General features: G+C 42.5%; 1 protein-coding gene across 4 annotated transcripts in view; it reads right to left on the bottom strand.

Annotated features, from left to right (window-relative positions):
* LOC311241128 (uncharacterized protein) overlaps positions 1–20,166 on the bottom strand; it is a 113,240-nt gene extending 93,074 nt beyond the window's left edge. The window contains exons 1-3 of one of the 4 annotated variants that reach the window (XM_084329837.1): positions 20,007–20,166; positions 11,393–11,473; positions 6,590–6,691 (exon numbers count right to left, since the gene is read on the bottom strand). In XM_084329837.1, coding sequence (XP_084185963.1) covers positions 6,590–6,601 — 12 coding nt within the window. In that variant the 5' untranslated portion in view covers positions 6,602–6,691; positions 11,393–11,473; positions 20,007–20,166. The remainder of the gene's footprint in view (positions 1–6,589; positions 6,692–11,392; positions 11,474–20,006) is intronic. The other 3 variants (XM_084329838.1, XM_084329839.1, XM_084329840.1) reach the window with 3 other exon arrangements.
* Positions 20,167–20,376: the final 210 nt, after the last annotated feature.

Raw genomic sequence — 20,376 nt, forward strand, 5'->3', positions numbered from 1 at the left:
TATTGACACTTTACTAAAGCCTACACTGGTCACAAAGGGTATTATATCTGTCCTGTATGGCTTGATTTCCTCACTGCGTCCTACCTCATTAGAAAAGATCAGGAGGAGATGGGAGGAGGACCTGGGTGAGGACATCACAGAAAACCTGTGGGAGGATATTCTACACCGGGTCCACTCCTCTTCAATTTGTGCCAGGCACGGACTGATCCAATGTAAAATTGTTCACCGTTCACACTTTACTAAAGTCAGGCTAGCCAAGATCTATGGCAACATTGATCCCACCTGTGACAGATGCCACCGTGCCCCTGCTACACATAGTCACATGTTTTGGTCCTGCCCTTCCCTGCATAACTTTTGGTCTGAAATATTTGAAACTATCTCAAATAGTATTGAGATCCCAATCAGCCCGACAGCCATAACTGCTTGCTTTGGTGTCTCTATCTCCCCTACTACTCTGTCTCTGCCACGATATAAAGCTGACCTGGTGGCATTTGTTACTCTCCTGGCTAGACGTCTCATTTTACTGCATTGGAAGTCACCCACTCCTCCATCTCACTCTATGTGGCTCAGGGATATTTTGCACTTCCTTAAGATGGAGAAAATAAGGTGTGTCATAAGGGGTTCTACAGCTAGATTTTATAAAACATGGGGCCGTTTCTTTACCTATGTTGGGGAACAAGGCTCAATCGACCCCCCATAAATAATGCTCACTCCTAACCTAGCACAGTCCAGTCGAGTGACCTATCTACTTGTGCAAATGTAACCGATGTCTACCTTCTCATTTAAAAAAAAATTTGTTCCATTCCTCTATTCCTGCTGTACAGTGCTTGTCCTGAGTGTACATATCTGTTTAATTGACTATGTCCGAAACAATATCTATATTTATTTTGTGGTGTACTATTTTTTAGTCTATATATTCAACAGACCTATACTTTGACTACTTATACGTAGCCATGTGCAACATGTATATTATTTACATTCAACAGACCTATATTTTGTTTATTTATACATAGTTTTGTGCAATAGGTATATTGTTTATCCAACAGACCTATATTTTGACTAACTATATGTACCTTTGTGCAATATGTATATTGTCTACATTCAACAGACCTATATTTTGACTACTTATATGTAGATATGTGCAATACGTCTGGCATATATGTGTACAATTTGACCTTGTGATGATCTCATATTGCAATGAAAAAACTTCAATAAACAAAGTTTTGAAAAAAAAAAGAATAAAAAAAAAAAAAAAAAAAAAAAAAATGAAATGGGGTGAGTCCGATCCATCTCATAGTTCCTTGTGTCCATGTTTTTAAAGCCACTCCCAGGGATCAGGCGGATCAAAGCCCTATTGATGGACCTACTCCTAAAAATATCTCTGTTGTATGTGATGGTTTGTCGCGTGGTAGGCGTAGTTATGTAGAAGAGAGGGGTGTGGTCAGGAGTAACCTGGTGGATCTTAAAAATGAGAGATATGTACACCCCTTGTCTCAGGTTTCTGTTCCCATAACCTCTGTACCTAATGATACAGTCTCTGCCACAGTTAGTCTGAACAGCCCATCTGCCTTCAAGGATAGGAAAGGGCTTGGCCTAATCCATTTAAACATACGAAGCCTCCTTCAACAACATAAGTTAGACCATCTGAACATTTTAGTATCTCAGGCTGATCCTGATGTTCTGGTTTTATCGGAAACCTGGTTAAAAAAATCTGACAATGACTCATCTGCAGCTTTACAGCACTATAATTTATATAGAAGCGACAGAGCTGGCAGAGGGGGTGGTGTTGCAATGTATGTAAAATCCTGTTTGTCTGTTTCAGTATTGAATACCATCACAGTTCCAAAGTGTTTCGAATTACTTGTGCTGAAGGTTGATTTGGGGCCTTGTAACTCTTTAGTTTTGATTGGTGTCTATAGGCCTCCCAAAGCTGAGGCTAGTGCTACTGATAAAATTATGGATATACTGTCATTATATTCTAATTCAGAGATGCTAGTGCTGGGTGATTTTAACTTGGACTGGCGAAATGCTGCTTCTAGTTACCTGAAGGAGGTGAGTGGTAACCTCTGCCTTACTCAGTTGATTACTGAGAGCACTAGACCAAACCCTAAAGATCATGCTAAATCCACTCTCATTGACTTGATATTTTCTAACAGATGTGACAGGATCTCTGCTAGTGGTGTTTTTGATTTAGGCATTAGTGATCATTGTCCTACGGTCTGTGTTAGATCCACAAAGCTGCTGAAATCAAGACCGCGTATTGTTCAAAGGAGAAATCTTAAAATCTTTAACCCCCAAACCTTTTTGGAGGACATTGCTACTAATAATAGTCTATGTTTAGCAGGGTCTGATAATGTGCAAACTGCACTGGATTCTTTTATAAAGACATTTAATTGCTTTGTAGATAAACATGCTCCTTATAAAAGGACTAGGATTAAGGATAGGGTGGCACCGTGGTTCTCAAGTGAGCTGTCAGCATTATTTTCTGAGCGGAACTCTGCATGGTCACGTGCTAGACGCACTGGAGATACGCAAGACTGGCTTTCCTTCAGACAACTTAGAAATAGAACTACTGCAGCTGTGAGGAAGGCTAAATCTGATTACTTTTTAGACTTAGTCTCGAATTCCTACTCTAACCCAGCTAAATTCTGGGGTGCAGTAAACCTGTCAAAAAATAACCCTGCTACATTGCCATTGTGTATTAATGTGGCTGATTGTAAAATCTCGGATCCTCAGGAAATTTGTCTTGCTTTCAATAAACACTTCATTGAGGCTGGGTCCTTATTTGACAGGTTGTCTACTGGGCTGGCTCCACTGGATGTTGACTCTGACCCTAGCCCAATCTTCGATCATGCCTCGTGTGTACCTACATTTTCCTTCCAGCCATTTTCATCTAGTGAAACTCTCAATATCTTGCAATCCATAGACCCTAAGTGTTCTACTGGTGTGGACAATTTAGACTATTTTTTTATAAAACTGGCAGCCCCTGTCATTTGTGAGCCATTGTCACACATCTTTAACCTTTCTATTGCATCTGGCATAGTCCCGCAAGTGTGGTAATCTGCCAAGGTGCTCCCCTTGCATAAAGGGGGGGATAGGGATAAGATGGATAACTATCGTCCTATCTCCAAACTATCATGCCTAGCCAAAGCACTGGAGACCTTGGTAAACAACCAATTAGAAACCTTTTTCTCAAGTTGCTCAGTGCTAAGTACTCACCAATCAGGTTTCAGAGCAAATCATAGTACTATTACAGCTGTTACTTTGGTCACTAATGACATTATTTCAGCCCTGGACAATGGGAAGCATTCAATTCAAGCATTCAATCTCAAGCATTTCAATCTGATTTCCTGCCATTGTCTAAGGGTGTACCACAGGGTTCGGTATTGGGGCCGGTCCTCTTTACAATCTATATTAATGATATTGTTTCTAGTCTTTCAGCACTAGCAGGTTGTCAGGCTCATCTTTATGGGGATGATACAGTTGTCTACTGCATTGCGGATACTGTTCAGGAAGCTATTGTGAACCTGCAGCTTGCGTTTGACACTCTCCAAAATGCTCTAGCTAAGCTCAAGTTAGTGCTTAATGCTAGTAAAACCAAGTCTATGATGTTTTCTAGAGCCAGGGTTATAGATTATGACATGCTACACCTAACAACAGCAAATGGTTTGTATATTGAAAGAGTTAGTGAGTATAAATATCTTGGTATATGGCTGGATGATAAACTTTCTTTTAAATTCCATATAGATAACCTAGCTACAAAATTACGGCAAAAGATCGGTTTCTTGTACCGTAACCGTGCTAGTTTTCCTATGTTCTGTAGGAAAAGAATTATACAGGCTGTTTTTTTGTCAATATTGGACTATGGTGATGTCATTTACAGGCATGCGTCTGCGTCTACATTAAGGCCTTTGGATTCTGCCTACCACTCCGCCCTAAGATCTATTACGGGTGACAAATATGATACTCACCATTGTCTTTTGTATGAGAGGGTAGGCTGGCCATCTCTCTCGTTGTGACGTAGTTATCATGGGTATCTTTTTATCTACAAAGCAATTATTGGCAAACTTCCACCTTATATTACATCTTTGTTGGTCTGGAGTGCTGTCACCTACCAAACTCGTTCGAATGATCGGCTTGTGCTCAGGGTGCCTCGAGTTCGGTCTGAGCTTGGAAAATCTGCCTTCTCCTACGATGCTCCATACACATGGAATACCCTGCAAAAGACTCTAAAGCTCGGAACATTCCCGTCATTCATGGAGTTTAAAGGCATTGCACTTGACCTATGTACTGAATCATGTAATTGTTTTTAATCCATCATTGCAGTAATTGTAATTCATTGTAATTATTAACTGTTATGATATTTGTGTCCTTTGTTAACTCGTCATCACTGTAAATGAGGGAAACCTCAGTGCTTTCACGAGTATAAATAAAGGTTTGAAATGAAATGAAATGAAATAGAGAACATGGAATCATCATTGCACAGGTTAAACATGCTTGGCTTCACAGTAGAATGCTTAAACAGCGTGATGGAGGACCTAAAAATAAGAGAGATATATTTGGCTATCAAATCTACTATTCTGTCATGCCTACTTATGTAGAGGCCCCTGCATACATGGCAACCATTTAAGATGTGGAACATGGTTTCAGCTATTTGGTTATTGTCATGATGAATACAGTGAGGAGCATGACTGCCTGCAAACCAGATGGAGAGATTCAGTTTAGATGGTAAGACCTGTAATCTCGCTTTCAGAGTAAAGATAACAATGCACTCATCTATGGCAACATTTTTGAACACAGAGTGAGAGACAGAATGGTCCGCAGCAGGGAGACATGCAATCTTCCCCTGCAGTCTCAACTCGGTCCATTGTTCCCGCTGTCTTTGCTGTTGTGCCCACAGGAGGAGTCACGGATAAATCTAATACAATAAACAAGTGTAAGTTCCAAAACGCATCACGGAAGTCCAGAAAAACAGCAAAGTATTCACTAGATATGTTCCCAGTGGATACATTTGTATCACACATTCGAAATACAGCCTGACAAGCTAACTGTTTCCAGAGCTGTCAGTGGAGGAATACGAGAACTGTGATTGGAATTGTGGATTATATTAACTGTGCTGTTGGAACTGTGAATTGTATGAACTGTATTAGTTAAAATATGGAGGATTGGAGCGCAGTGCTCTGGAACACGTTTCATTCTGTGAAACGCCCCTCTCTGTCGAGGATATTGAAAGTGCGTATTGCCACTCTAACCCACGAACAGGGGAGCTTTACTTGGTTTGTTCTGACTTCATTGCAGGCAGGAGGACACTATTGCAGGCCTTTGCCTGGAGGGCGCTGTGTCCCCGTTTCAGGACTCAACGCTTTTTCAGCACGAAGGCGTGATGGGTTACGAGATAGGGAGGGGGAGACGTCCACCCGGGCCTCTCACCTTCGGGCTGCGTTCATAATTACTATATTTTTGTATTGTCTGTGTTTTGGCGCTTCCACTGCCCAAACCTATAGGCTAGGATGTGGGAGGAGCATTCTAGCCCTGGGCATAACCCCTAGTGGTGAACAACACCCACTACCCTACAAGCCCCCTTATTTGAGTAGGATAAAGCAGATTTATCCCATTGCCTTATTTTGCTGTGCAACACCCAGTGTGTATTGCCATAAATGTGTTCTCTATAATACACCAGTGCGCTTGCACCTCCTAGCTGTAAACTGGGGTGCTTCTCATTGGGGTCTGGTGACATGTGTCTTACCTAGCTATCCAGCGTTTTGCTATCTTGCTTCATCCTGCCCGTTTCTGCTATTGACCCCCCCTGTTGGATTTTGGATTTGGGACTTCTCCTCCTGCCTGCCCCCTTATTGGATTTGTTTGCCACATGGACTGATATTCTGGTATTGACCCCTGTTTAGTCTTTACACTGCTCCTGCCTGCTCCCTTATTGAATTTGTTTGCTACATGAACTGATATACTGGTATTGACCCCTGATTACTCATTAAACAGTTTCTGCCTGCACTGTTACTGTGTCGTTGCTGTTGGGTTCTTGTCTGCCATACTGTGAGGTTGTTACAAACATGTTACCTGTGGCCTCCAAGGCATGCAATGAACTGGTAAAATGTAGCTGCAAGAGTGAGTGGGTGACACAAGGTGCTCATGCAGAAAAGCATGTTGGAAGTGTACTGAACAAATTATGATCCTAAGTGGCTTAGAAGCTGAGATATATGTTTTTACATTGCGGCCAACTTGAAGATCCAAGATGGCCACCATTATGTATTTGCAGGAAGTGGTTCCTAGAAATGGAAAGCTATGGGCAGCATTTGAGGAAAATATGGTGCTTCTGTCCAGAATGTCTACATTAATTTGCTAAGCCTCCTGATTAAGAAGCCTAATAATATCTTGGTCAGGGGGGATTCGGCTGATGGGTAGATGCTTTGTTCCCCATGCAGGGGACACTGGTTTGAATCCAGGTGAGTCACACATGCTACCATATCTGTTCGCAACACAGAAAATAATAGATGTTGAGGAATGGATTCCATATACAGCAGAATAAAATGTCTACAGCGGAAGAGGGGGGAAAAGAAAATAACTTGACGCTGACCAGTGCCTGCATCTCATGGCTGCTGTTCACTGTGGAGTCGACCACACTCTGGGATTTAGGCCTGGCTTCCTTCAATGACTGGCTTTTACCAGTATCGCCACACTGAAGGAGAGAGAACAGTATGTTATTATCTCCCATGATGCATCAGGAGTCTTTAACCCTGTCATGTGAGATAGAATTTTGAGAATTGAATATTATAGTAATATATATAATATATTATATTATAATATAGTTATGGTGTAACAGTGGCTACTGGCCATTGAAAGCAGTGCAGTTCTGAGGGCACATTCCGACACACTTGGCACAACTGAAAACGTTAGAGCACAAATGGTATCTCTCAGTGAAAACTGGGATTATATCATGCAGGTGCATTCATTAGATGCCTATTTAGTCAAAACAGTGGTGACATGAATCATACAGTATATACATGCAAATGTTCTGTTGCATCCGCTAACGCTCACCTCTTAAAACCCATTTAGACCTAAAACACCTGCTAATAATGCATTATATAGCCTGCATATACACACAAATGTGTTTCCCGGTTTCAATGGGTTAACCTGCGCCCCCAAAAGTGGGCATTTTAGTTTTTGAGGACTGCATACTTTTCTTGCAAACCAAAATACTATACTTTATACTTATAGCACATGCATGAGCCTGGTCTCATTTGAAAGATGACATTCTGAAAGAGAATTCACTTTTAAATGGAGTAACATAGGTCTGAACTTGAGTTGTAGAAAAACTTGTTTTTCTGTAGTAGTTAGTAGTCCAGAAGTAGTATTTCCAAAAAAAAATTGGTCCATAGCCTGAAGTCCTTTGTAGTACATGTCCAAATTTCATAGAAATTCGTTCAGAAATGAGTGATTAAGGGCGGTCAGGTGGCGTAGCGGAGATTGCGCTCATCACCAACGCAGGATATGCTGGGTTCGAGCCCAGCTCTCTGCATTGCTACCAGCTTGGCTGGTCGTTCATACTAATACAATTGGCAGTATTAGGGGGTGGGAAGCTGGTGGGTGGGAATCTGGCGTTGTGGACAGCGACGCCTACAGGTCAGGTCTCGGCGCTTGCTCAGCGAGGGCAGGACTTGGTGGAGATAGCGTGCCCTCCCACGCGTTACACTTCACCAATGAGAGTCCTCGCTGCCAAGTGAAAAGACGTCACTGGCAGTCGCTGCACGTATCGGAGGAAGCGTGCGGTCGGCTTCGGGACGCCCTTGTACCGACTCGTAGGAGAACATGCATACAGCAGCCAGGTAGAAGAAATTAGTGATTAAAAGTGGTTTTGGTACAAGGTGAGAGGGCTCAGAAAACTATTTTCTCATAGACTTCAATGCATTCAACGGAGAATTCTCTTCCTGTTTTGGCTCGTGACTTATCACCTAGATCCCTGATTAGCTCAGTCCCACGTGGGGTACCATTGGTTACAACCCTGTCCAATAATTTCCGAGATCGCCAAATGATTGACGGAGGTAGAGGCTCGAGAGTTGGGAGTGGTATTTGAAAAAATAAAAAGTCTGCCGTGTACTTCGGCGCACGCCTCACATATCGGCATGTAACTCGAGAACCGCTGAATGGATTTTGTCACCTGAAATGGCTATCGACAGGCAACAAATAGGGCTTTAATTCGATTAATCCGTTGCAGGCTAAGAGGTAAGGACCATACTAGTCTTTTTGACATGTGGGTTCCCAGTAATTCTGGCCTTGATTTTTGCACTTCTTTGACTGTTTCTGACGGATTTTTGTTTGTTTGTTATATTCTGCTGTTTCACCACTGTTTCAATAGACCTATCTCAAACCCTGCCCTCTTTTTTTGATCTTCCAATCACAACTGCCGCCTGGGAGAAATGCGAGGCCGTGTGCGAGATTTAACGTGTGTTAGAAAGAGAGAGAGAGAGAGAGAGAGAGAGAACATGTGTGTTTGTCATGTGTGTGTGTGTGTTAGAGAGAGACTAGAGCATGTATGAGAGATTCAAAAGGACAAAGATCAACACTTAAATCCAAGAGAGAGAGAGAGAGAGAGAGAGAGAGAGAGAGAGAGAGAGAGAGAGAGACACACATTGGAAAGAAATTGAAATGCTATTTGGCCCTAAACAGAGAGTACACAGTGGCAGAATACCTGAGCACTGTGACTGAAGATCCTTGAGCACAGCCTAGCCATCGAGAAAGGCCGCCATAGGCAGACTGTGTGTGTTAGAAAGAGAGAGAGAGAGAGAGAACATGTGTGTTTGTCATGTGTGTGTGTGTTAGAGAGAGACTAGAGCATGTATGAGAGATCCAAAAGGACAAAGATCAACACTTAAATCCAACAAGAAGAGGGTCTATACCAGAGAAACCAAAGCAGCAAGGAGCCAATGGCCGACATCAGCTAAATAGGCTAGCCAGGTACTGTGACACCAGGCCACACACAGCTTTGGCCAACGGCCCAACGCTACCCAAGCTACACAAACGACCATTCACACACAGCACATGTCGTATCTCCAAATGTTGTGAAGTAGCATATGTTTTGCCTGGAAAAAAACATCGTTATTAACAAAACATTCGGGAGGGGAAGGAAGGAAGAGTGGGGTAATGTCATGACATTTTCATTAATCTTACCTGCACGAGGAACGCAGGGCGAAAGGCCGCAACACAGGTCTCCACGTTGACGAAAGGCCTCTCGCTGTCGGGACAAATAAGCTATGGCCAGAGCTTTGTCATGGTGCAGGCCCGACTACATCTTCTGTCAAAGATGATGTCGTAGTCACAGTGCCAGGGCCTGCTATTCTCAAGGCTAACTGATAGCATCAAACGAACGTTCCCAGCTGACGCTAAACAGCTAACTGGCTAACAGTTAGCTCAATCAGGCACCTGGCTGTATGTCGCCGCATAGCTTGCTTCTGCGTTCTGCAAGCTATGCGGCTACATACAGCCAGGTGCTCTCACCAGGCACACACCGTTAGCTACTAGTAGTACTATATTAGCTAGTCGACCAGTTTGGCTCCAGAGAGAGAGAAAGAGAGATAGGTCAGGTCCACGGCGGGAATATAATCATAGGTTGACTCACCATAACGCAGTATCAACGCGGCGCCAATGGTAAAGTTGGAAGGAGACTTTCTTGGCCCACGGTGTAATTTCTTCTTCTTCTTCTTCTTCGAGTACTTTCCGGCAGACTGGACACCTTTCGGCGTATTGCTGCCTAACATATTTATCTGCTCACAAGTTCTCTTCTCCTTCTTTTGAAAAGACATCCACTCGCCTCGCCTCGCTCCTCTGAATAGGTTAGCTAACGCTAGTTAGCCTTTAGCTAAGCTAGCTACTAGCCGACATCATCATGGCTATACCATGACAAGGCTCCGGCCATTTCTCCCGCTAGCGAGAGGCCTTTCGTCAACGTTCCTTGGTGACCGACCGACTGATAATGACCGACCTCTTTCTTCGTCTTGGCTGGCATAACTAAGCATAATAGTCAAAAGCTGCATGCGCGAAATAGTCAAACGCAGCTGACTCACGCCGGCGTACTACACATGATGTAAGTAAAACCACTCCCTTCGTTGAAACCAATAGTATGTCTGCTGCAGAACCCCAGAGGCTGAGCTCCAATAGTGAGTATGTCTGCAGGACTGCAGACCCAGGAACAAGTCAGACACATTCTACAAACGTGTCTAATGTGAAATATATAAGCATATAAGCAAAACTAGATTTTAGGTCTGTGATGAAAAAGGGCCTCGCGGGAAGGGGGGCCTCGCAAAAAAATAAAAAAAAAATAAAAAAAAATAAAATAATTTTTTTTTTTTTTTTGTGAGGCCCCCCTTCCCGCGAGGCCCTGTGCGACCGCACTGCTCGCACACCCCCTGAGGCGGCCCTGCGCACGGGGCGTCCAGGTGAGTACCGGGGCGGTGGTCCTAGGTAGGAAGGTTAACACTCCGACGAGGGTAAAACAGGATCCGTGGCCTGAAGTACCATCTCGCTGATGAGGGGATTCCTCTCAGCCGTGTCAATTAGTGTGCTGGCAACGTGGGAACCCGGGGGTCGGATGCTGCCCATATAAGGGTGTGAGAGGACGAGGGGTGAGGAAGGCTTCCGCCGTGATGGTGATGGTGAGGAAGGAGGAGCGGTGAGGAAGGCTCTCGCCGTGATTACAACACACAACTCTTTTAAAGTCACATCTGATTAAAATGCCACACTAACATCTGAGGTGCATTTATTTTATGATATCTAATTGAATACGGAGGCAATGCGGCAAAATACCAGCAGAAATAGAGACACTTTACACCCGCAGATAGCTTTTATCTCACTTTGGAATCACTGGTACTGGATGGTATTTTCAGTTTTACCAAGGTACCAGTATTTGTATGAATAATTTACCATGATACAGCCTTGGTAAATGTCATTTAGACCATGAGTGTAGACCTATAGTAGTGGAATTGTATGCCCCCCCCCCTCCTATTCTTGTTATCCCCACACACCTACTATAGGCAGCCTATCATTCTTACTCAGTTTCTGTCAACCCTTCTCCATTGATCAACCCTTTTGTTCCCCATCAGTCTTCCTGTCTCCCATGATAAACCAATCGCCAATCTCTTGTCTACACACTGAGCCCTGCCCCTTTCTCTATCATCTCTGACCTATGTATAAAGGTCAAGGTATTCCATGTCTCTTGGAGCCTGTGACGAGACCCCCCCGGCCAGGGGCTCGCTGGGGCTCTCAAGCCAATTATCCTGGGTTGTAAGCTAATAAACATATGACAACAACTATGGTCCAAGCGAGGTTACTTCTTCCACAGTAGTAACAAAAAACGATGGTACTTTTTCATTGGGAGCAGTTTTACCTTTAACCCTGGTGAGGAATATGGTAGGTTGTAGGACCTTGTGGACTTCACCAGGAACTTTGGCCTGGGGGGTCTGGTAGGCTGTGGAGAAATTCACTCAATGTTGTCATCCGTTTTATAAATATCCTCCTATGTTCTGCTCCGATTATGCTGTGCTTCTTACAACTAGAACAGATAATGAAGTACTGTCCCAGTCCCGGCGCCATGGGCGGGCATTAGGGGGCCGGGCCCGCCCACTGAGTCAGCTGTGCCCACCCTGGTAAAAAAAATGTTTTTTTTTTTTTTTTTTTTTTCAATCAAAGTCAACTATCCAAATCCTTAGTCGGGGACAGCCCTAGTGGGCACTGATGTCAACAACAACACTACTGAAGCTAGCACGGCACTCTGTGAGAATTCGTTTTCTACCCTCAAGAACGTCTTTACAGAACATCGCCTTAGTATGCTTCATCGACGCAACTAAGGCCAATTTAATTCAGTTGGCATTTGAGAAGGACTTAACAAAAAAGTTCAGGAATGAGTGGAGGGGCAGTGTTTTAAGAAGATTTCACTCTGTCCCCAAACGCCGCTTGCCGCTCTACTAATGATGGTGAGTAGCCTGTGGAGGAATTTTGTTTGCTTTTTTATGCACCTTATTTTTGTCAGTTCAGTTGTTTGTCAGTGAATTCAGAAGTGTTGAATAAATGGAGACTTTTCAAAGATATAGAATAGAATAGAAATGTATTATCCTGAGGGAAATTTGACACTGCAAATCACTCAACATTAAACATTTAGACAGAACAAGTCACAAATAAGAATAACAAAACAAATGGCCTAAGAATAGAATAAAATTAAATAGAATAAAAGATACAGTAAATAAATACAGTAAAAATATACTGAAGTCTACAGTAGGTGTAATAATGCACAGTTCTGTTTAAAAAGTAAGAGTCCAGGAAGATGGTAATTGTCACTCTGTGCTCAGTGATGCAGTGAGGCACAGTGATGCATTGTATAGTCTGATGGCTGTCGGAATGAAGGACTTCCTGTGCCGTTCAGTGCTGCATTTAGGTAGTGTGAGCCTATAACATGCTCCTCCTGTCAGCCAAGTCTGTGTATAGTGGGTGGGAGGGGTTTTTCCTGATGGCCTGGAGCTTAGCAAGGTTCCTCCTCTCCGCCACCCTCGCTAGAGTCCAGCTCCACCCCAACCACGCTACTGGCCTTCTTGACCATCTTATCCAGCCTGTTTGTGTCCCCTGCTCTCAGTCCGCTGCCCCAGCAGGTCTGTTATATATATCCGTTCAGTCTGTTTTTGTTTAAGTGAAAGTTCTTAAGATAGAGAGAAATTTGATTTTTCAATTGCCTCTCTGCTGTTTAGTTCAGCACCGTGGGCAGCGCCAAGCAAGCCACAGCGCCGCTGTCCCAGCTGAAACGTATAAAAGGGAACCTGTGTTGAAAAACCATTGTGCCCCCCCGAGAACATTTTATGCCCCCCCACTAATTTGTTTCTGCAGCCTGGTCTGTACTGTCCTGGTTAATAACCAGACCTCAGACAGACAGGTACTGTTCCGGTTGATAACCAGACCTCAGACAGACGGGTACTGTAATAACCAGACCTCAGACAGTCATGTACATTCTGTTCTGGTTAATAACTTGACCTCAGATAGCCAGGTACTGTTCTGGTTAATAACCAGACCTAAGACAGACAGGTACTGTAATAACCAGACCTCAGACAGACAGGTACTGTAATAACCAGACCTCAGACAGACGGGTACTGTAATAACCAGACCTCAGACAGTCATGTACATTCTGTTCTGGTTTATAACTTGACCTCAGATAGCCAGGTACTGTTCTGGTTAATAACCAGACCTAAGACAGACAGGTACTGTAATAACCAGACCTCAGACAGACAGGTATATTCTGTTCTGGTTCTGGTACTTGCGTGTGTGTTAAACTGCATGACAAATAAAGACTTCTAGTCTAACCAATTATTATTATTATTATTACTGTAATAACCAGACCTCAGACAGACGGATACTGTAATAACCAGACCTCAGACAGACAGGTACTGTAATAACCAGACCTCAGACAGACAGGCATGTTCTGTTCTGGTTAATAACCAGACCTCAGACAGACAGGTATGTTCTGTTCCGGTTAATAACCAGACCTCAGAGGGGCGGCTACGTGGCGTAGTGGGCAAGGCGCTCGCCACGAATGACGGAGACGCTGGGCTTGCCTGTTCGAGCCCAGCGCTCCACATTGCTTTCAGTTTAGCTGGTCGTTCATACTAATACACATTGGCCATATTAGGGGGTGGGAAACTGATGGGTGGGGATCGGGCGTTGTGGACAGCGACTCCTACAGGTCGGTTGGTGCGCCTGCGCAGTAGAATCAGGAAGTGTCAGGGGCAGCGTGAGCCTCCCACGTGTTACTCCTCACCACTGAGAGATCGAGCTGCGCAGGTGAAAAGATGCGACTGCTGTTACCTCAAGTACCGGAGGGGACTTGTGCTATGTATGACTTAGTCCACATTGCAGCCGGCTTGTGGGAGGCAAGAAACAGCGTTCGTGACAGGGGAGGGTTGAATTGGATGATACGAAATTGGGATGGGAGAAAAATATAGAAAATGGGAGAAAAAGTGGATAAAAAAAAAAAAATAACCAGACCTCAGACAGACCGGTATGTTCTGTTCTGGTTAATAACCACACCTCAGACAGACAGGTGTTCTGTTCTGGTTAATAACCAGACCTCAGACAGACAGGTATGTTCTGTTCTGGTTAATAACCAGACCTCAGACAGACAGGTAGGTTCCGTTCTGTTAATAACCAGACCTCAGAAAGACAGGTACTGTTCTGGTTAACTCATTGAACACCAAAAAACGAGTATACTCGTTTTAATTATATATTTTTAAATTATTATTATACTAAACAGTCAGCCGGATGTAACGTTATCTCCAGACTAGAGCCAACTAACGTTCGGCAATGGCGATCGCCTAGAGCCAACTAACGTTATTTATTTAAATTGTTCCTGTTCTGACTCAGACACTTCGGAGCAAGGCCACCCCAGGGTTTTGGTGGACCTGCTGACAAAGGTAACGTCTATTTTACAGAACCCCATCATAAAACATGCATTTGTGATGATCCCAGCATCAGAAAACGACCCCATCCCCCCCCATGGTGGCTTTGTGAATAGAACCATTCTATGTATGGTCATGTTTACCTTTGACCTGGAAATAATATAGGTGTCAGGCGAGCAACCCGCACGAAATGCGCATGCTGCACAGAAAACACGTAATATCTCGCGTTCCAGGAAACGAGACTGGATTCTCTTGAAACGGGATGGGTTTTAGCCTGGGATTGCGCAGGAACGAACAGTGATGCCACAGATTACTTGTAAAAATAATCTGATTACTGATTACTGATTACTCCTTTAAAAAGTAATCTAGTTACTTTACTGATTACTTGATTATCAAAGTAACTTAGTTACTTTGAAAGTAACTAGGTTACCAAGTCATCGTTGTCCCCCCTGCTGCTGCCACAACATAAGAATGACAACAGTTTTTTTTTTAAATAATGCTTTATTTAATGTCATAAATCACGATTGGCTGCTCAGACAGGTCATCATGAGACATCATCAGCCATCAGGCCATATAAGGTCACAGCTGTCCACTGCTCAGGCACTCTAGGACAGTGGTTCCCAAACGAAATAAAATAGAAAATGTATATCGTATAATTTTAATTAAAAATAAAATTGTAAAACCGTTGTGTAATATAAAACGTGGTATTATAGTTTGTTATTCTCATGTGTGCGTGGCTGTGTGCGTGCGTGCGCGAGCGCACGTCCCATCGCCGGTCTAGCTGACTGTACCCCTGGCTCTCTTATCATCAGCATTATGAGATAGTAACTAAATAGTAACGCACAGCCACTTGGAAAAGTAACTGTAATCAGATTACTGGCTTGTAAAAAGTAACAAGTTAGATTACTATTTACTGAAAAAGTTATCAGATTAGAGTAACTAGTTACTTAGTAACTAGTTACTGGCATTACTGGGAACGAAGGTATGTAGAAATAAACGGCTTGTTCCCTGTTGGAGTATAAATATTTGTGTGCGTGTGTGTGCCTGTGTGCGTGTGTGTCTGTGTAGGCATGTGCATGTGTGGCTTATTTCTTGTCTATCAGTCATGATATCATGATGCGGAGCGGTAAATTAACCCATCTCACTTTTGAGAAGGAAATCTATCACATGTGGGTGGCTCTGCATTCCTTGTCCCTTAACACTTTGAGTGCCAACGACGAGAAATCTCGTTGTTCACCGCCATGCGTTGAGTGCCAACAACGAGAAATCTCGTTATTTAATGGTTATTGCTTTTATTAGCGATATCCATTCATTTTTCATCAATCCAGCCTCACGTTATCATTGGGACTGTCTATGAGCTTGAACAGGGAAAATACCGCCCCCTATCGTCTCCCGGATGGTAATGCACCCATTGGATTGGACTCAATGGAAATGCATGGGGGGGGGGGGGGGGAAACGGAATCCACATTTTACTTCTCAGGCATGTAACCGAGATGATTGCATTCATTGTGGACCCTCAGAGCAGCGTGGAATATGTGTTTCGAGTACATAACATTGGATCAATAAATGCGATCGATATTTGGAATGGCGATCAGGAATTGGAATAATCTTTTTGCAGAACATCTGATGTGAGGTAAGGAATCTATTTTACCAGTCTTGGGGTAATCAGATGTATTTTTCAAATATATCTCAACATGTCCCCTTCACTAGCGTGCATAAGTACACATATACTATCGATAATCTAGCGTTTATTTGAAAACGATCATGAATCAGCCGGAAAATGACAACGTGTTGTGTGTATTCCAGTAAAGAGCTATTATCACGGAATCTTTTTTTTTCTAGTAATTTCCAAAAACATCCGTTTTTCAAAACGGTATAAAACGGAAATGTACAGATGAAAAAAACAACCCGTTTCATACATGTTGACTGCAAGCAAGTCATTGATAAGCGACGGGCGTATTAGACACATATAGCAATAATATAGAATATAGAAATAGCTCCGCGAAAATCATGAAATATCGGAAAATCAGTCCAAAAAGGCTGGCATTCAAGCGATAAATCGTGCGCCCCCCTGCTGGCACTCATGTGTTAAACTGCGCTTAATTTTTCTGACGGTCCAATGAAATATCAGTCAGATTCTGCTGTGAGAAGGCGTCAAAATCCCCACTGAGTCGATACTGGGTATGAAGGGTGCTCATAGTCTCACCTTATAGTATATATATATATATAATATTTTTTCCCCTTTATATATTTAATTTATATTATAACTATTTTATTTTCATTATTCTGATTTAATTGATTATCTTGTCATTATCGTTATTATTATTATTATTATTATTATTATTATTATTATTATTATTATTATTATTATTATTATTATTATTATTATTATTATTATTATTATTATTATTATTATTATTATTATTATTATTATTATTATTATTATTATTATTATTATTATTATTATTGCTGTTATTGTCCTGTGATGTCTTGTTTATTATTATTGTTACAGTACTGTATTGTGTTGTCTTGTTTCGTGTTGAAAAGGGAAAATAAAGAAAAATTTGATAACAAAAAAAATCCCCACTGTTACGCATCGACCAAAAACACAGTATATACTCAGCTGTAGTGGGAATCCCATGTAAAATGTCTACTGAAAAAGAGGGGAGGAAACTATACTGAATGACATTTTTAGGTATAGGTTACTTTATTTGAGTATTACAATTTTAGGGGACTAAACTCCACTACACTCAAAATAAATATTCTCAGCTTCACCTTTATCTGAACCATGAAGTTACTATATAGCTTTTCTGTCGATGTATGCACTTTCAGTTCAAGCCGACTAACTTAAAGGAAAACTCTAACATTTTGGGAAATTAGCTTATTTGCCATCTACCCTGGAGTTAGACAAGAAGATGCATACCTTTTTCTTCTCTGTGCATGCAGTAGGAGTAGGAAGATGTTGGGAACTAGGCTAATGGAGGAACCTACTTCCAGTGACTGACGCTAAGCTACATAGGCTAACGGTGCGTGTCTTCCTACTCCTACTGCATGCACAGAGAAGAAAAAGGGTATATGTATCGTCTTGTCTGACGCCAGGGTAGATGCCAAATAAGCGAATTTCCCAAAATGTTGGAGTTTTCCTTTAAGGAAATAATCATAATTGAAATACAAGAACCTCATGGAGTATGTTGTGGTGTAAGTACATTCAATAGCAAATACTTGTATAGTTTTACTTCAGTGGAATTTGATTGGAGGGCTTTTACCTTTACCAGAGTGTGATTCTGTTTGGGTATTTCTACTTTTACTCAGGTAAATCATCACCTTTTCTACCAAAGAGAAAAAGCAAAGAAGAAAATCTGATTGTAGTGGATGAGTGCGATTTAGTGTTTTACCCATAATAACATATAGGCTATACAGACGTTGTTGTGCTACTGTAGGTAGACTAACAACTTTTTTAAAAGATTTAAAGGCGGCTAGGTGGTGTAGTGGGCAAGACGCTCGCCATCAACGCTGGAGACGCTGGGTTCGAATCCAGCTCTCGGCGTTGCTATCAGCTTGGCTGGTCGTTCATACTAACACAATTTGCAGTGTTAGGGGTGGGAAAGCTGATGGGTGGGTCCTGGGCATTGTGGACAGCGACCCCTACAGTTCGGTCGGGGCGCCTGCACAGCGAGGGTAGGATCTGGAGGGAGGTACGTTACACTCTCCCGGTGAGAATCTGCGCTGCCAGGCTGGCTGCCGGCTGGCTGCACATGTGTCGGAGGAAAGCATGTGACAGTCTCCGGCCTCCCGGACCAACAGTAGGGGGGAGTGCGCAACAACCAGGAAGGGGGTCGGGAATTGGCATAACGACTAACAGTGGGATGGGAGAAAAAAATTGGAAAAAGGAGGGGGGGAAAAGATAATAAAAAAAAGAATAATAATAAATTTAAAGCACAACAAGTAACTCTGCTATGGGCGTCTCTTGATCATATCTCTGGTCTGACTTGTTCTATGTCTTTTCGGAACACTCCCTATCCATTGTCCCTTGGGTATTCTGATAACGCAAGTCTGTACGTCACTGGAGCATTCACACAATTACAGTTGTGTTTAACTATGACTGAACAAAAAATTCTAACTTGCCATCTTTAGATAATAAAGTAATCAACCTACTGTCTTTAATGAATGAACACAACACTCTAACCATCTTTATATAATAAAGTACTCAACCTCTATCTTTAACTATGAATGAACACAACACTCTAACTTATCATCTTTAGATAATGGAGTTTGAAAACATTGTTATTTAGATAAACTTAAAACAGAGTTATATGGTTCTTCGTCTGAGGTACTCCCTGAGGAAATTTCACAAGGTGTGGGACCCCTTCTACAGGTACATATGGGAGCTGGACATGACAAGGTGTGGGACCCCTTCTACAGGTACATACGGGAGCTGAACATGCCAGATATTTCTGAGTGATGGTACATTAGTATATTATGTTGAATTGTGCTTATTAGGCGGCTGACTGACCAAAAAACTACAATATTTTATTTGATGTGTTAGTGGTTTTGTTTCCATTATACTCAGTCATTTATTTTTTCATTTCATTATTAGTAATGGATTCAGATATAGATTGTCTCGTGCTTGATCTTGTTTTTGTTTGGCTGTATTTGTCTTAAAAAATACTAAAAGCATGAGCAACGAGGTTTTAATATGTAAAAAGTAGTTTTATATATACCAAATAAATAAATAAAATAGTTTTAAATATACCAAATTGAGACCACATAATTTGGTAAATTGTTCCAGTTGGAAGGAGCCATTTGCCCCATCCTAACTATAGGAGCAGGGGCAGCCACAGACATGTGTGCCTGGGGAGTCTGGGGACCAGCTCCAATTGTAATGCCAGTGCCTTGGTCAAGGGTCACGGCATGGAGTATGTACCTAGCATGCATGTCTTTTATATGGTGTGGGAGGAAAACCCACACAAACACGGGGGGGGGGGACATGCAAACTCCACACCCCCCGTCAGGTTCAAACTGAGGACCATCAGTGCTAACTGCGCCACCATGCCAACCATTACCATTATGCCAATACAAATGTTAAAATGAGCCATGTTTGTAAAATAGACAGATGGAAGTAGGGGTGGACGATATTCTACATCATGATATATTTATAATTTGACAGGAAATAGATATCACAATATTTGTTTTTCTTGTAATATCATAAAAAAATTAAAACGTCTGCTAGTATATAATTTCTACCGGTATATAATTTCTACCTGGAAATATAATTTCTACCGGTATAACATTTCTACCTGTAAATATAATGTCTACCGATATATTATTTCTACCGGTATATCTAGCCCCTTTCGTGACTGTGATCACAGTCACGAAAGGGGCTACCGGTATATCATACCTGTAAATATCGCTTCTACCTGTATATAATTTCTATCTGTATATATAATTTCTACCTGTATATTGCCCACCCCTTGATGGAAGTAAGACACCTCGTTTGAACCAGACACTGGGCAGACCAGGTATTAGTAGATTTTGTGTTTTCAATTAATCCAAAAATGGCCTTACCACAATGTCGATGTGTTGAGGTATAGGTGCTATTCCCCTTCTTCCCTTTCTCTCTATCCCTCGTTGTCTCCAAGTGCGTATCCAATTCTAACCACCTGAACGACTCCTGTGCGTCTTACATGCTTCCACTCCTGCAGCATGGAGCATGGAGTCAGGCAGGTGCGTTGTCTCACTGAAGACAGAAAGCAAAGAACACTAAGGGAAGATCTCTTGCAAAACATGACTCAGACAAACAGATACACACACACACACGCACGCACGCACGCACGCACGCACGCACGCACGCACGCACGCACGCACGCACGCACACACACACACACACACACACACACACACACACACACACACACACACACACACACACACACAC

The sequence above is a fragment of the Notolepis coatsorum genome, assembly GCF_963971535.1.
Source record: "Notolepis coatsorum genome assembly, chromosome: 14".
Classification (NCBI taxonomy): domain Eukaryota; kingdom Metazoa; phylum Chordata; class Actinopteri; order Aulopiformes; family Paralepididae; genus Notolepis; species Notolepis coatsorum.